The sequence below is a fragment of the Sorghum bicolor genome, chromosome 7 (genome assembly GCF_000003195.3).
Source record: "Sorghum bicolor cultivar BTx623 chromosome 7, Sorghum_bicolor_NCBIv3, whole genome shotgun sequence".
In the NCBI taxonomy this organism is placed as follows: domain Eukaryota; kingdom Viridiplantae; phylum Streptophyta; class Magnoliopsida; order Poales; family Poaceae; genus Sorghum; species Sorghum bicolor.
Genome location: NC_012876.2, coordinates 7,882,595 through 7,897,146, shown reverse-complemented (window position 1 = coordinate 7,897,146; position 14,552 = coordinate 7,882,595). Strand labels below are relative to the sequence as shown.

Sequence of the window (14,552 nt, the reverse complement as noted above, 5' to 3'; positions counted from 1 at the left end):
CTCTTTTGCAACATGCATGGCCTTGTTTAGTTCACCCCAAATCTAAAAAGTTTTCAAGATTCTCTGTCACATCAAATCTTACAGCACATGCATGAAGCATTAAATATAGACGAAAATAAAAACTAATCATATAGTTTGACTGTAAATCGCGAGACAAATCTTTTGATCCTAGTTAGTCTATGATTGGACAATATTTACCACAAACAAACGAAAGTGTTACGGTAGCGAAATCCAAAAAATTTTCGGATCTAAACAAGGCCATGGGCTGGAATCCAGCCCAATCACCAAAATGAGGTAGCAGCCCAATCAAGGGACCAGACCAGCCTCTCCCCTGCCACTCGCCGCGCCGGCCATTTCTCCCTTCCTTCCGCCGCCGCCGCCGCCGGGGCCTTCCTCCCTCCCTCCCTCTCCCTCCTTCCTCGCCTTCGCCAGATTCGCCGCCGAGCGCTGCGGCTCAGGGAGTCGTCAGGCTGCAGCGCCGCTCCTCCCTTCCCCTGTCTGGTGGAGTGGAGATCCGTCCGGGCGTGGAGGATTGGCTTTCTTCTTCTTGCCCTATTGGTAAGTTAATCACAAATGGATTCCTCAAGAGCTTCTTCTGTCCCGGGGCACCTTCGTTGAGTTAGCTGTGTGTGAATTTGCTTCCAGCCCGTTGATGTATCAGCTAGTAGCACTTGCTGGTGGTGGTATGGTACCCAAGATGAAGTGCAGGTGCACTTCAATTTTCCAGAAATTGTGAGGGGTTTAGGGTTTGGATGGACAAGCTGTGCACATTTGCTGATGCCATATTTTGGCCACGATAAAAGCACAATAGCTTTTTTTTTTGTCTACGAGGATGGATTTGTGTGATTATGTCGCCAACTACTCCTAGAATACTAGATAATGAATTTCTTCGATGAAAAACGGTGCTATGTAGTGCTTTTTGTTACCTTAGTGAACTTCTCGTGTGTCAATTTTCTGTGGATTAGCCAGGATTTGGAAATTTTCACACAGTACATGCAGCTAGTAATCTATTTGTACACAAAGTCATGTACTTTATTTCTGAGTGGTTCTCACTCTTCTGGCTGGTCTATTATAACATTATTACTACTGCTGCCTCCAGTCAAAAAAAAAAAAGATGTTTAAGACAAGACAAGGCAAATGACTTTCTGGCTATTTGTTTTGCTTGTCTGAAACAACAGAAAGTAAATCCTAGTCTGTTTCGATTCAGGAATGCAAAGTCTGAGACCATTTTCTATGCTAAAATACCATTGGTCTGTCTACTCCCTGATTTGTGAACTTGGTTTGGGGTTAAACTTTAAACACACCATACTCTATTTTGCTTTCTATAAAGCAGTGCCAAAAGGCTTTGTTCTAAATATGGAGATATAGGAATTAAATATAATTTTTTTTTCTCCAACCATATCTTGGATTAGTGAACCTTTTTCTGCAACCCACATTGAATTTGTCATGTTGCATTTGCCTGCTCTATTATGGGATTACAGAAACCATTTAAAACAGAATCCTGAATTCAATGATATTTAGTTCAGTTACTTTTATCTAGGGGCCTTTTTTATCTGGTGTGACTCTGGAATTTTAAGGTCTTCACAATTGGTGCATACATAAAAGTTCTGTTCTGTATTTTTGCACTCTAGGGATAATCGATAAATAAGGGAAGTAGAACTTATTAAGGTGGCAAAAGTTGTGTTATAGTCATACTCATGTTGACTGTCTCAAGTTCTCAACTGTCCCAGTCTCACTGGCAAAGGTTTGGAATTTGGATACTATGCTCTCTGCATAAATATCTATACTGATTCTCCTGGGTCCTAGGTAAAAGGAAAAAGTCTACGTCACCCCCTGAACTCTGGGGTGGTGTCTACTTTACCCCGCGAACTATGAAACGGTCTAATTTACCCCCTGAACTATCCAAAACCGTTCAAATCACTCTCCTGGGTGGTTTTATGGCGGTTTTGCTACAGTAACAACGGTTTTGCTACAGTAACGACGGTTTTACTAAACTATACCATATTATATATTCATTGTGTAGATCTACTCATGCGGAGTCCAACAAAATTAGATTTTCTATTTTATGATTTTTCTGTGATTTACTATGATTTTTCAAAGATTATATGAAAACAAATAGGAAAAAAGAAAAAGCCAAAACCACAGTTACTGTAGCGAAACCATTGTTAATGTAGCAAAACCGCCATCAAAAACCACCCGGGAGTGATTTGAACGGTTTTGGATAGTTCAGGGGGTAAATTAGACCGTTTCATAGTTTGGGGGGTAAAGTAGACATCACCCCATAGTCCAGGGGGTGATGTAGACTTTTTCCTAGGTAAAACTTTGTTATGTTTTATGATTTCTGCTCAGTGTGGAAAAAAGGGAAGAAAGTAAGTGCTGAGGTGAATCATCTTTGTAGCTTGTAGCTACCATTGAAGCACCAATTTTATGGCACAACAGTTCTGTTCTGCATTTAGAGCATGTCTGGTTTGATACTTTGATCTATGCTGCAACAATATTTATAGTTCACAAATGGAGAAAAAGGATCCTTGAGTAGAATGATGAGCCTAGAAGGAAGCACTTCATCTTCTTTACTAGTAACACTTGACTTAGTCACTGTTTTTCTTGCACTTAGACTTCTACTTGTATTAGATAGACATGCACGTATAATTAAAGCATTCAAATGCTGTGTTTTCCTTAAAGATCATTATAGTTAAACCATTCAGCTTATCTTCTAGTCAAATAGTAATATCTCTTCAGTAGAGCAGATGCTTGTACCAGTGGCAGAACCAGGAAATTATCATGAAGGGGCTGGATAAACATAATCGTTATCTCACAATATAGGTCGTCAGTAAATATAAGAATAACTGTATATATGTTTAACCTTTCATTCCTTTGGTGTTCCTTAGCTATTAAGATTTCATGACATACATATAAAACTAAAATCAAAACAGAGAAAATACAGCCTGGGTAGCCAATCGATCAACTGTCATGCCAACTGTCATGCGGTGCAGTGGTGCATTGCACCAGCCCAACCATGGCTCTGGTGTCAGTTGTTGCGTGTAGCCCTTGCCTAGCATTGCTGCTTGTTGCTGGATGCGGTGCCTGCAGTAGCCCTGGCACTCACCAGCAGATCTTCCCATCCATTGTTGCCTAGGTTAATTTGTTGGTCTGTGAAGTTAAAAGCATCTAGTTCATTATTCTGTGTTTACTTCTGGACTCGTGCCCATGTGGGCTCCCCCCACCCCACCCCCTGGTTACGCTGTTGGCTTGGACACCTATCTTGGTTGATTCACACCAAAAAAAAAGCCTATCTTGGTTGATGATGTGATAATATTGTATAGCACAATGTTGTTAAGAATGCTTTTCTTTTCATTTTTTGTGAGAAAACTTCTTTGATGCTTAACATGTTAATCCTTCTGTAAAATCCAATTGTGAAACTGTTTGAAAAGAAACATGGCTGGTGGTTGAAGATCAGTAGTTTGATCCTGAGTGGTTTGAAGAAGGGGCTACAGTTCTTCTCCTAATGTCCTGCAAACTCTTAGATTTGTCCCGAGGGAGAGTGATCTTTGGAGCCTTGCTGGTGCTAGCCTGCTAGGGGTTTAGCCCAGCTTGAGGCAGCCATCTTTTAGTTTGCTTGGTCGCTTGGTGGTGGTCGTGTGTCCCTGTTTATCTGGTGCGTTTGTAATTTGTTATAGAGCTGAGTGTGTTTATGTGTCTCTCTCTCGCTCTCTGTGTGTGTTTGTGGGCTGTGTGCTTGGTACGCCGGGCCCATGGGGTGTGTTTGTACTTTGGTGTTTTCTTTCTTCTTCTTTATGCAATGTTGCTCAGCTCTCTTGCGAATTCGAGGAAAAAGGAAAAGAAAGCTTATATAAGTTCACCATTGGCAGGAATTTTTCTGGTAATCAGCATGGCATTGTCATCAGTGTTTAGGAGAATAAATGTGAAAGATTTGACCTCCAAGGTTTCAGTCTATACCAGTGCTACAGGTGATGACTTTGGCAGCTTACCATAGTATTTAATCCACTTAAATTATATCTGCCTAAAGAATACATGCTTCCAGAGTTATCTGGTGGACTAAACATGATATTTAGGCGCTGGGCCACAAAAAAGACTGCTGGGTCAACAAAAAATGGCCGTGATTCCAATCCAAAGTATTTGGGTGTAAAGAAGTTTGGTGGAGAGGTACCACTTTCAAATACTCCATTCTGATTCTTTAAAAGAAAGGCATTATCTTTAAGCATATAGCAAGACTCTACATGATTAGCATCTAAGTAGTTAATTTGACAGTTCCAGTGCATTGCACTAATCATGTGGTCAGAGGCTTTGCTTCAAGTTTTCCTTTGGCACTTTGGCAGCTGACACATAGTAACATACTTGGCTCCAGTACTATGATTCATCATATATTTGTCAACGATTGTTGGTCACTTTATCTTTTAAGTTTTCGTCTTATGTTATCAAGGGTTGGACACATTGAACTCTTACTGCCGCTATGCTCCCCATCTGATGACAGTTTTTTTTCCTCAGAAAGTGCTACCAGGAAACATCATCGTCCGCCAAAGAGGGACCCGCTTCCATCCTGGAAACTATGTTGGCATGGGCAAGGACCATACACTTTTCTGCCTGAAAGAAGGCCATGTCCGCTTTGAGCGCAACAAGCTCTCAGGCAGGAAATGGGTTCATGTTGATCCAGTTGCTGGTCATGATCTTCACCCCATTTATGCAGATAGTTTTGCTACTACAGCCGACACTGAGCCTTTGCAATAATATGTTTGGGGGTTTGGGGTGTCATTTTGTCCCAACTCATTCAGCTGCCATTTTACAGTTTCATGTGTAAACTTTAGCAGGCTCGAGTGTAGCTGGACCTTTTCTTTGTAATCATAACTACTCACTTTGAATAATGTAAGTTATACTTTGTGATCTTTATTCTCATGGTTGCCTTCAAATTTTAAATATGATGTCACTACAGTGGAGTTTTTATCATTATAATATAGGGGGTTGTTTCACCATTTCTACATGTTCTTTCTCACGAGTTGTTCGATTATTCTGAACATGCAATTTGCGTGAGACTTTAAGTGCTATGTTATTGTTTTACTCGCAATTTAAATTTTGTAGTTAATGTAGTTGTCTACTGATTGCTCTCTTTAGCTAGGTATTGATATTCTAGGTTTTAGGTATGTGTTTGCTTACTAGTGTACTTCGCATGGGATGTGTGTTTGATTTGTGAATGCAAGACAGGTGAATATGTATTTTTTTCTCGTGCATTAAATCATGGTATTCTTGCATAATAAAATGCTATGAAAGAGCATGTGCACAGAATATTAGAATTTATGGGAATTTGGCAGCCCATAAAATTATCAAATAATTTTCTCATGGCAAACATGTTAAGGGTTAATGTGTTCAAGATTGAAAATTTATTTTGTATGCAACAGTTCTTAATCGATTGATGTATGTATAATGCATCCTAGATGATATATAGAAGGAAGAAAAGTTACACGTATTTGGTTTTTTATCTGTAATACTATTGGATATGTAAACCATATGCATAAGATATTTTGAAACATGATAATGGTAATCGTAGAATCATGATAACATGATGAATACAAGATTCACATTTTTATACCCTTAGAGAGAGTGTAGTCTCCATAATGTGTTAGTGATATGAGCCACTAAAAAAAATTCCTTATGTGATGAAATTTCAAATGATTCTATAAAGATTGTTAAAATTCAATGTAAAATTTAAGTTATATAGAACAAGAGTATAATGTGTTAGTGATATGAGCCACTAAAAAAATTCGTTATCTGATGAAACTTCAAATGATTCTATAAAGATTGTTAAATTTCAATGTAAAATTTAAGTTATACAGGTATCATGTCTGAGGGACATGCCATTGTGTACTACATGTGGTAGTACAATATTGGACTAATGTTATTTCTAAATGTAACAGAGGCATTTGTAGTCATATTTATTTAAGTGAGTTTCAAACTAATTCCAAGAACTTTGCATCCAATAAATCTGAGGTATAGTTTGGAGTTTGGACCAAATGATTGATTTCACATGCTGGACCAAATGACTGATTTTCACATATCTGTGTATGACGATCATATATCCATATTGTTGGACAAATGTCAGTTTTATTGCTATAGTCAGTTTTATTTAAAAATAACATTTTGTGTTTGTGAGATTCATTTATATATGATGTAAATCACTATGATATTTGAAATCATGACAAATGAATTGAATGAGTGATCCTTTATATTTTAGGTAATGTTACATTCTCAACTTTGACGAGGGGGTTGCAAAACAATACATGGACCTTGCTCCTTTGAGCACTCACAATTGGAATTGCATACAAATCTGTGCCAATAGGGTAAGGCATTTTAGTTGGAATTTAGCTTGAAGTGGCACCGGTGTCAGATCCTAATATTTTGGTCATGTGCCCATGTCAAAAATTGATTCCATCCTACACTAGTCTAGACAATCTTGTTTAAACTTTTTTTTGCCAATGGTACATGAATTGATCATGTATTTAATGATTTTACTTTGAATAACAAATTATATATAGCATGAAAATTCAAAATTGAAAACCAAGATAATATTTATGCCATGCAACGAATGTAGCAAAGTTGTTGCTAATGTTTTAGATTCTATTCCTTTTGGAAGGTAATGACTTTAATACGCACGGTCATACTTTATCCAACCACGTGCACACTCACTCACACACCGTGAATCTCCCCCCCCCCCCCCCCCAAGCGTTGCGGCTCCTCTCTCTCTCTCTCCGTTTCGATGGCAGCAGCTCCTCCCTAACATGTTTGATGCGCAAGCGACTCCTCCCTTTCCCCGATCCGGCAGTAGTGGCGCTGATGCCAGTGAGGTAGGTGGCTTCCTCCACCTTCCTGGATGTACAAGTTAAGGTTCCATCTTTCTCTCTCTCATCTTTTCCAACTCCAGCAAGCTTAGAAAGGGAAGGTTTGAGGGAAGGAAGGCCGGTTAGGCGGTGAGGATGGCTAAAGGACGGTTAGGGGCTCTAGCTGCGACGGAGACGACCAAGCTAGGTCGGGACATGGTGTCACAGCAGTGCTGGGCAGCGAGCATGGCTACGGCGGTGGCAGGAGAGGAGGGGGAGAGGAAGAAGGTGACACCATGGGTGCAGTTGCAGAGCTCCGATAAAACTCTAACTCGCCCATGGCAGGGCGGTCGGACCGCAGTGGGACACGAGAGGAAAAAGAAGCAAGCTGTGCAGGCAGGGAAGAAGAGGAGCGCATGGTCTGTGCAGAGCAGCTGGCCTAACGCAGTAACGGACAGCCGGCCGTGCGTTAGGTGTCCTTTCGGGAATAGGTGGTGTAAAAATCATTTTCAAAACATAAGCTATGTGCATCTGATAGAAGATAGTGCCCAAGATAATGCATTATCTAATGCTATTGATTTAATTAAGAAAAATGGATACTTATATAACAATTTAAATTCAAAATTAGTCGGTGTGCGATCATTGGTGGCAACGGGTGTAACAGGCCTTTGCTTCAGCTGATTAAAATATTTTTATTTTGCACCAAGCCGATGAAAATATTAATTGGACGTGCATCCAGTTGCAATGATGACAATCGGTGCCAACAGAAGGCACTAATGCGTTATTCATCACTGGTACATAAAGAAAAAAACAAATATAACGCCATTTTAACAGTATTTATTCAGAGAAGGAACAAGTAGGGAAAAGCACTTCAAAAGAAATCTCAAGACATCACCTTGATTTTTACCAATACACATGCAGAACAGCAGTAGATTTATACCATTCACAAATGCAAGAGATAACCAAGCAGCACATAGGATTCTATTGTAACATATGCACATCTCATAATTCCCAATGGCTGGGGGAAAAAGTCATGGCATTCTACTTCACTACAAAATTTCAACATGACGCTCATTATTTACAGAAGACAGCTCAGAGCAACCACAACAGCTGTTAACAAAACAACAAACTCTAGTACAATTTGTTAACAGACATTATGACACACTACAACATTTACACTTGATGGTGTCATAATTGATTGTTATCACAAAATGCATAAAGGGTAACTGCACAGGTGAAGGATGGGGCGAATTTTACTTTGATAGAGGGTTTCAGGGACTTTTTGGGATAGATGCTTCTGAATAATGTATGGTTACCATGAAGGTTTTGGAAAGAACTTATATTAATATATGGTTCCACAGTAGAATTAATTACTGCAGAAAAACATGCAACTCTTTCGAACCTGATGATGGAAGAATGAGGCAACTACTGACATGACAAAGCTGGGCAGGAAGAATTCCCATCTAAGGTGGTAGCAGCATAGGATGTTAGAATATTTCAATAGGCAGTTTTTCAGACAGCTGAAATGTTAGAATGGTTCTCTAGACATCCACCAACGATGGTCACAGATACTTGCAGAATGATACAAAAAAGTTGTTCTGCATATTGTGATCCAAGAACTTTAATAAGCTTATGTACATGGTTGCTTCTAAAAGTCTAGGGTTTCCCGGCAAGTTTTCAAAGAACTTATATGGTCCTCATCAGAGTTAGCAGAAATACAAGGAACTCTTTGGAACCAATGATAAAAGAATCAGGTATTGACATGACAAAATTATAAGAACCGAAACAAGCAATGGGTGAACCAGTCAGATTGACAAGGAACAAACCCCGCTCTAAGGTCACAGCTAGCAGCATAGGCAGGGCAGAACTACGAAAACTACACTAAGCACCAACTGAATCAGCCGCATTCACCCAGAACCTCACATTCCAAAGAATGTTTGGAACACAGGAATCTCAAGGAGTTTTGGACAAGCCTTGCACGAAAGGGTTATTCTCAGATTCCAAAGAGGGCCACTTGGTACTATTAACCTAACGAATCAGATAGCAGTCAGACAGGATGAAATTACAAGAGCTACACTAGGCAGAAAGTGAATCAGACATTGAGATTGGGAAACAGGCCCCTCTACTATTAGTTGTGAAGGAATAATCAACTCAGTATTGACAGGAAAAAACTGAAAGAGATATCGGTAAGCAGCAACTGGACTGGTCATTGAGATAACGAAGAGTAAGACATGTGAGTTATGATGACTATGTCAACACAAATAGGTAACAGTTGAAGAGCTAAGGAACAATGAGTGCCTTGTCTACTACTGGAGTACACCTTGCTCAGATATGCATGATATTCTCAGGAAATTGGACAGGTGGAGGAAACACTGCATTCAATGTTCTTCACAAACCCTGGGGAACTAAGGATGGCAGAAGTCAAAAGAGATCAAACTGATGAGATGATGTTCTCAGATAACAGAAGGAATCCTAGGTAGACATTATGAAAGCTTTGATCAAATTCTCAGCTGACTGCCTCTGTTCAGAGGTTCCAGATATGTAAGCAATATGGTCATGACGAGAGGATTTTGATTCAATAATTTCAATGTGAGCTCCAGAAATCTGCAACAGCATCCATACAATTATGCATCAGCATTAAAATGTAATAAAAAGTTGATCTTACACAAATACAGGACTGACAAAATCTTGTAAAAGGTCCACTTTAATAGATGTCAGGGTATTCCCAATAATTCTTGTGTAAGGATTCCTTACACAAGAATAGAGGGTTTGCCAAGTAAGATCAACACAAAAATGTAATAAAAGGTGGATACACAAATAGAGGGTTGTCAAGTTGACCTGATACAGCACCCCTAGATGTCAGGGTATGCCCGTTGTGGACTGATCCTTTTTAATATTTATTTCATAATTTAGTTTGGACAATGAACATGTGGTTCTTGCATGCTAATCCTTCTCTAAAACTAAATGCTTTCAGAATTTAGTTGGAGGTCCGTCGGCATCCTACACATGCATTATATATGCTTTTTTATTTCAAATTTTCAATAAAGCGTAAAAGAATGCAATAATCTTTATTCCAATAAAAAATAAACTAAACATGTCCAGGTATAGCGAGTAACATGAGATCAAGTAAAACAAAAAAAATCCAATCTACAATTGCAAAGTTTCATGCAAGCAAAGGATTTTTTTTCTAAAATAGTTGTGATATCTACCTGAGCCCTTTAACATGACACTCTAGATGGCATATCCAAATCAAAAGTTAGGAGAAAATAAAGATGCTTAATTCAGGGGAAAATAGGGCATAATTGTTGTCTATAATAAGACCAAGATTTAAGTTGTAGCGTATTTTCATTCCAAGAGTAAGCAACAATATAAATATAAACTCACCTTTCTAATGTTGTCCAAATTTGTGCCACGTTTTCCCATTACTTTTGACAGACCACTAGCAGGGATAGTCATTTCGTCACGTGGTAGATGTCTGGCCATTGATATTTAGCAAAAATAAAAATAAAAAAGAATTATAATTGCAAGTATGAAACTGAATAGAGCAATAACTAAAAGGAGCACTAACATGATAGAATCAGAACAGGATTATAGCAAGTTCAGTTGAAACATACTCTTCATATGCCTTTGATGTATATGATGGAAGTCCACCGTAGCCATCATCAGTGACCTAATGGAGAGATGTCAACAATTAAGATGATAACAAATTTATAAATACTAAGGAATGCCTAAGACCAGAGTAGGAAAGGAGAAAATGATGCAAAATCACAAACCATACCTGCATGGAGCTATACCCATATGAACTGGTACGAGGGAATACTTCCAGAGCTCTCTCAGATTCACCTCTTCTATCATAGCTCAAGGGGGCAATTTGTGGGTTGTGAGGTAATAATGCAGGCAAAGAAAGACTGCTTCCATATAAGGAATCAGAGGTGGCAACAGTTAGCTTGCCATCCCTGTCAGAATTTTGGCTTTCAACACTCTCTTTCAGAACATCTTCCCTAAGTCTCAAAATTATCTGAACAAGAGCATCACGCAGCTTGTCTGCTTCTCCAGATACCTACACACATTAGCCATTTGCCATATGACTATTTGAGACATCTTGCTACCAAGGCTATTTAAATTTTTATAAACTGATAAACAAATGAGTACTCTTACCTCAACAAGTTCGTCACTGGAAGATGCTCTCCGGGGCTTATCGCCCTTCGAAATGAGGATGTTTGCCTTAGTCTTCTTCCTCATGTCATTGACTATTGAACCACCCCTGCCAATAAGACAGCCTATAACCTTATTTGGGACAAGAAGGCGAAGATTCATTCTATCATCCTCATAATCATTGATCTTGGCTTGAAGCAGCAAAACAGCTTCCACAGCGGCAGATTTAACATCATCGATGGCCTGAAAGTGAAGGTACAGCCTAGAATTGAGTAGATGATAGGATACTGAAAACAGAGCAAAACCTAGGTGAGGATGTTTGGTCTAACCTCAGTGGATGTAATGGTAATGATACTTTCCTCCCTGTCATTCTTTGCATCATCAACATCTATCCTTGCACCACTTTCTTGCCTTATATTCTTTATGGTAGCCCCACCTCTACCAATAACCAAGCCAATTTTGCCACTAGGGCATAAAACACGAAATTCAAGTTCTCCTGAACATTTTGGGGCACTATAAGTAGGAATAACTGGAAGAATAGATGGATAAATAGGCAGTCGACCATGATCATCGGCAGGTAGAGCAAGTTCAGGAACATGATGTGTTGACCCTAAGATAGACAGGCTTGGATGTACAGAAGGTATAGCAGCATCTGGGGCCGAGTAAAAGTTACTAGCTGGATAGACAGGAAGTTCAGAAGGGATTATAATGCTTGGAGTAGGCTCAGGAATGGAAGTTTCAAGAGGAATGTTCTCTTTTGATGGGTGCTTGTAGATGATGGTTGATACTCCAAATAGTGCTTTTTTAACAGCTTCAGCACCACCAGTTATCTGTTTACCGTAAATAGTTAGCAAAACATATGTAACAACAGATGAAAGATATTATAGAACATGATACATCTAAGTGTGAGCAACAAACAAAAGCACACTTTCATAAACAGAGGACAAGTGAAATATGTATGCGTTCAGAAATATATAGCCTAAAACCTGCATTTTGTCAAAAAAAAAAATTGAAGCACTGTGCAGATTGCAACTTCAGGAACAAATAGTTCCGGTACCATGATGATAAAAGATAAGCACAATATATGGTACAGTTGTAATACAAAAACATTAGTTGACAATCAAGCAAGTTACTGCAAATATACTGCGTATTAATATCCTGCCACTCTTTAATAACAATTATCCCATAATATGTATGGAAACACACATTGATTTACCAAATAATGAGATGCTAGAGAATTTACCTGAACAAAATTATCAAAACTCATAGCACATGAATGTGTAGCGTCACTTGGATCTTTTGGGCTCACTTTAATGAATGCTCTTGATGTTGACCGAAGATGTTTGATGACAGCACCAGATTTTCCTATAACATTTGACGCCTGACTAGCTGGCACAAGAATGTTAGCTTCCTCTGTATTCTTCTTATCAGAGTCTCTACGATTCCTATGTAATGTATCAACAATTGCATTGTGCACCCTAAGTAATGCATCTTGAGCTGCACAAACAGGCTCATTGTCATCAACCTCAGCATCAAGGTCTCTATGCTTGACGTAGCAATATACCAAGATAACCCTTTTGTCTGCACCAGGGTACGGGTCAACAACCTTGACTTTGGCACTTGTCTGTTGCCGGATAGCATTTATCACATTGCCATTCTTTCCTATGACACTACCAATCAAACTGTCTGGACAGAGTATACGGTAAAGAACCAATCCATCATTATTAGAGCTTTCCTGAGCATGGGGAAATGGCCTCTTGTGTTGGTCCTTCCTTTCTTCTCTTTCATATTCCCTGTGTTGGCGGGGACGTTTACCAGTGTGCTGCCTCATTGTTTAGTTAACTGTGTAAGGAAACAAATCATAAGATTCATGCAAAGCTTTACACAGATGCCGGATAAACGTCTAACAATTGAACGTTTTCTGAAAAAGGGAATCCAAATTCCAACAGGGAAAGGTACAATTGTACACGACATAACCACTGTGATCGTAGAAAAAAATATTGTAGGGGGATATCACCAAAAAATAGACATAGCCAATTAGAATATAGCAGCCAAACTACAAGTACAACAGATCAACCAATCCGTTTTAACATACCAACAGTAACAGGTGTATGATTTTGTACTAAGGCACCACAGAGAATAATCTAACAAGGCAGAATTATACATATCAACAACTTGGCCCAATGCAGCCACAAGGGATGTGACATTTGTTTCTACTTACTAGAGCTCTCCAACCCAGTAATAACCAAACCAACAAGGCGAAACACGACAAGGAACTAAACAACAAAACGACAACGAAACTAGATTCGGTCATCGATGGCGCAAATCAGAACAAGGAAGCACACAAAAGAGTGTAACCATCTGAGTGAGTAGGACACAGGCCCCAATGGTTAAGATCACCTAGATGGAAAGTGCATAGATGCATGGCTGTTGTACATAAAACGGTTGTAGGTGAAGCGTTCCCGCGCGGAACACATGTATGGGCTAACCGGCTAGGTTTGACGCCAAATCATCACAGTTCACAGGCAAGGATGGTATCACACAAACCACATGAATAGGCCACAATGCACATATAAGCTAATAGGGTCTTTAACCAAGAGCACAAAAAAAGAATCGGTCGGGTCGGCCAGGCTCCGAATTATAGCACAGCACGGGAGGAAACCTAGGCTCACAGTCAGAGTACACGGCGAGAATTCGGCACATAGCACAGGACACTGCGACTTGTCCAAGGGGGGGCACTGAGAACTCGCATGGGTGCCGATACCACAATCTGTCGCGGCGACGAAGGAGACGAAGAACAACCTAATCTACTCGAAGCACGAAGCACGATGTACAGACTGGACGAATCAGCAGCGCGCGCCGCCACGCAGAGAAGGAGGTGGGCAAAATTCTCTTGGGTGGAAGAAAAAGAGATTCGGAATCGATTGACAACGGGGACGACGGGACCAGGCGCCGATAGTTCGGACAAGGGGACCAGGCAAACGACCAATCCGCCCAAGCGAGGTATAGGGTTCGTTATTACCAGAGGTGCACGGAAGGAATCGTCCGGCCGTCCGCGCCCGCGCGGAGAGCGGCGGCGAGGGGAGGATCCGCGGCAGAGGGACGGGGACGGGGAGAGGGAGGAGGGAGCAGCCGTCGCCGCTCGCCGGCGGTCTAGTCGTCGAGGTGCTGACGGGCTAAGAGCTGGGGGTCGGTCGGGTCTTGGGTTTTTAGAGGGTAGTGAGGTAGTTGGATGGGCCGCCGGACTGCTCGGTGGATAATGTGGGCCCTTACAGTTCCAGCCTATGAAACTCTTAAGCAGTTTTCGGCCCATTACCATTAGCAGAAACATTTGGCTCGACAGAATAGTAATATTGGGCAATTATTATTATTATTTTTTCTACCTTTGTTCCTATCCATGTCAAGATGTCATCTCTGACCGTGTGACGTTGCTCAAAGGAAAATATCTGACGGTGTGACGTGGGAAGTTAGGAACATAATGACGTCATCGATGAATAAGTTTAGTTAGTTTTGTTTTGTTACCTCAGGTTCTTTCTTTTGTTATTAGTTCTTGTATACTCTCTCGAGATG

General features: G+C 40.2%; 2 protein-coding genes across 2 annotated transcripts; one reads left to right on the top strand and one right to left on the bottom strand.

Annotated features, from left to right (window-relative positions):
- Positions 285 to 4,968, top strand: LOC8071153 (50S ribosomal protein L27). The gene is made up of 4 exons (XM_002445143.2): positions 285 to 558; positions 3,870 to 3,968; positions 4,043 to 4,164; positions 4,507 to 4,968. Exons 2-4 carry the CDS (start codon positions 3,890 to 3,892, stop codon positions 4,744 to 4,746), a joined length of 441 nt encoding a protein of 146 aa, XP_002445188.1. The 5' UTR covers positions 285 to 558; positions 3,870 to 3,889; the 3' UTR covers positions 4,747 to 4,968.
- On the bottom strand, positions 7,785 to 14,171 carry LOC8085026 (KH domain-containing protein At4g18375). Its single transcript, XM_002443955.2, has 8 exons — positions 14,005 to 14,171; positions 12,226 to 12,824; positions 11,312 to 11,812; positions 10,986 to 11,225; positions 10,606 to 10,887; positions 10,442 to 10,497; positions 10,212 to 10,302; positions 7,785 to 9,431 (listed from the first exon to the last, which is right to left on the bottom strand). Exons 2-8 carry the CDS (start codon positions 12,811 to 12,813, stop codon positions 9,300 to 9,302), a joined length of 1,890 nt encoding a protein of 629 aa, XP_002444000.1. The 5' UTR covers positions 12,814 to 12,824; positions 14,005 to 14,171; the 3' UTR covers positions 7,785 to 9,299.

Bases quoted from the DNA above. Each gene is read 5' to 3' on its own strand.
- LOC8071153 (XM_002445143.2), top strand. From the start codon at position 3,890: ATGGCATTGTCATCAGTGTTTAGGAGAATAAATGTGAAAGATTTGACC. The intron at 3,969-4,042 runs GTGATGACTTTG...ACATGCTTCCAG, and splicing joins AGTCTATACCAGTGCTACAG to AGTTATCTGGTGGACTAAAC. The intron at 4,165-4,506 runs GTACCACTTTCA...TTTTTTCCTCAG, and splicing joins TAAAGAAGTTTGGTGGAGAG to AAAGTGCTACCAGGAAACAT.
- LOC8085026 (XM_002443955.2), bottom strand. From the start codon at position 12,813: ATGAGGCAGCACACTGGTAAACGTCCCCGCCAACACAGGGAATATGAA. The intron at 11,813-12,225 runs GTAAATTCTCTA...TACGGTAAACAG, and splicing joins GTTTTGATAATTTTGTTCAG to ATAACTGGTGGTGCTGAAGC. The intron at 10,303-10,441 runs GTATGTTTCAAC...ATCAATGGCCAG, and splicing joins ACATCAAAGGCATATGAAGA to ACATCTACCACGTGACGAAA.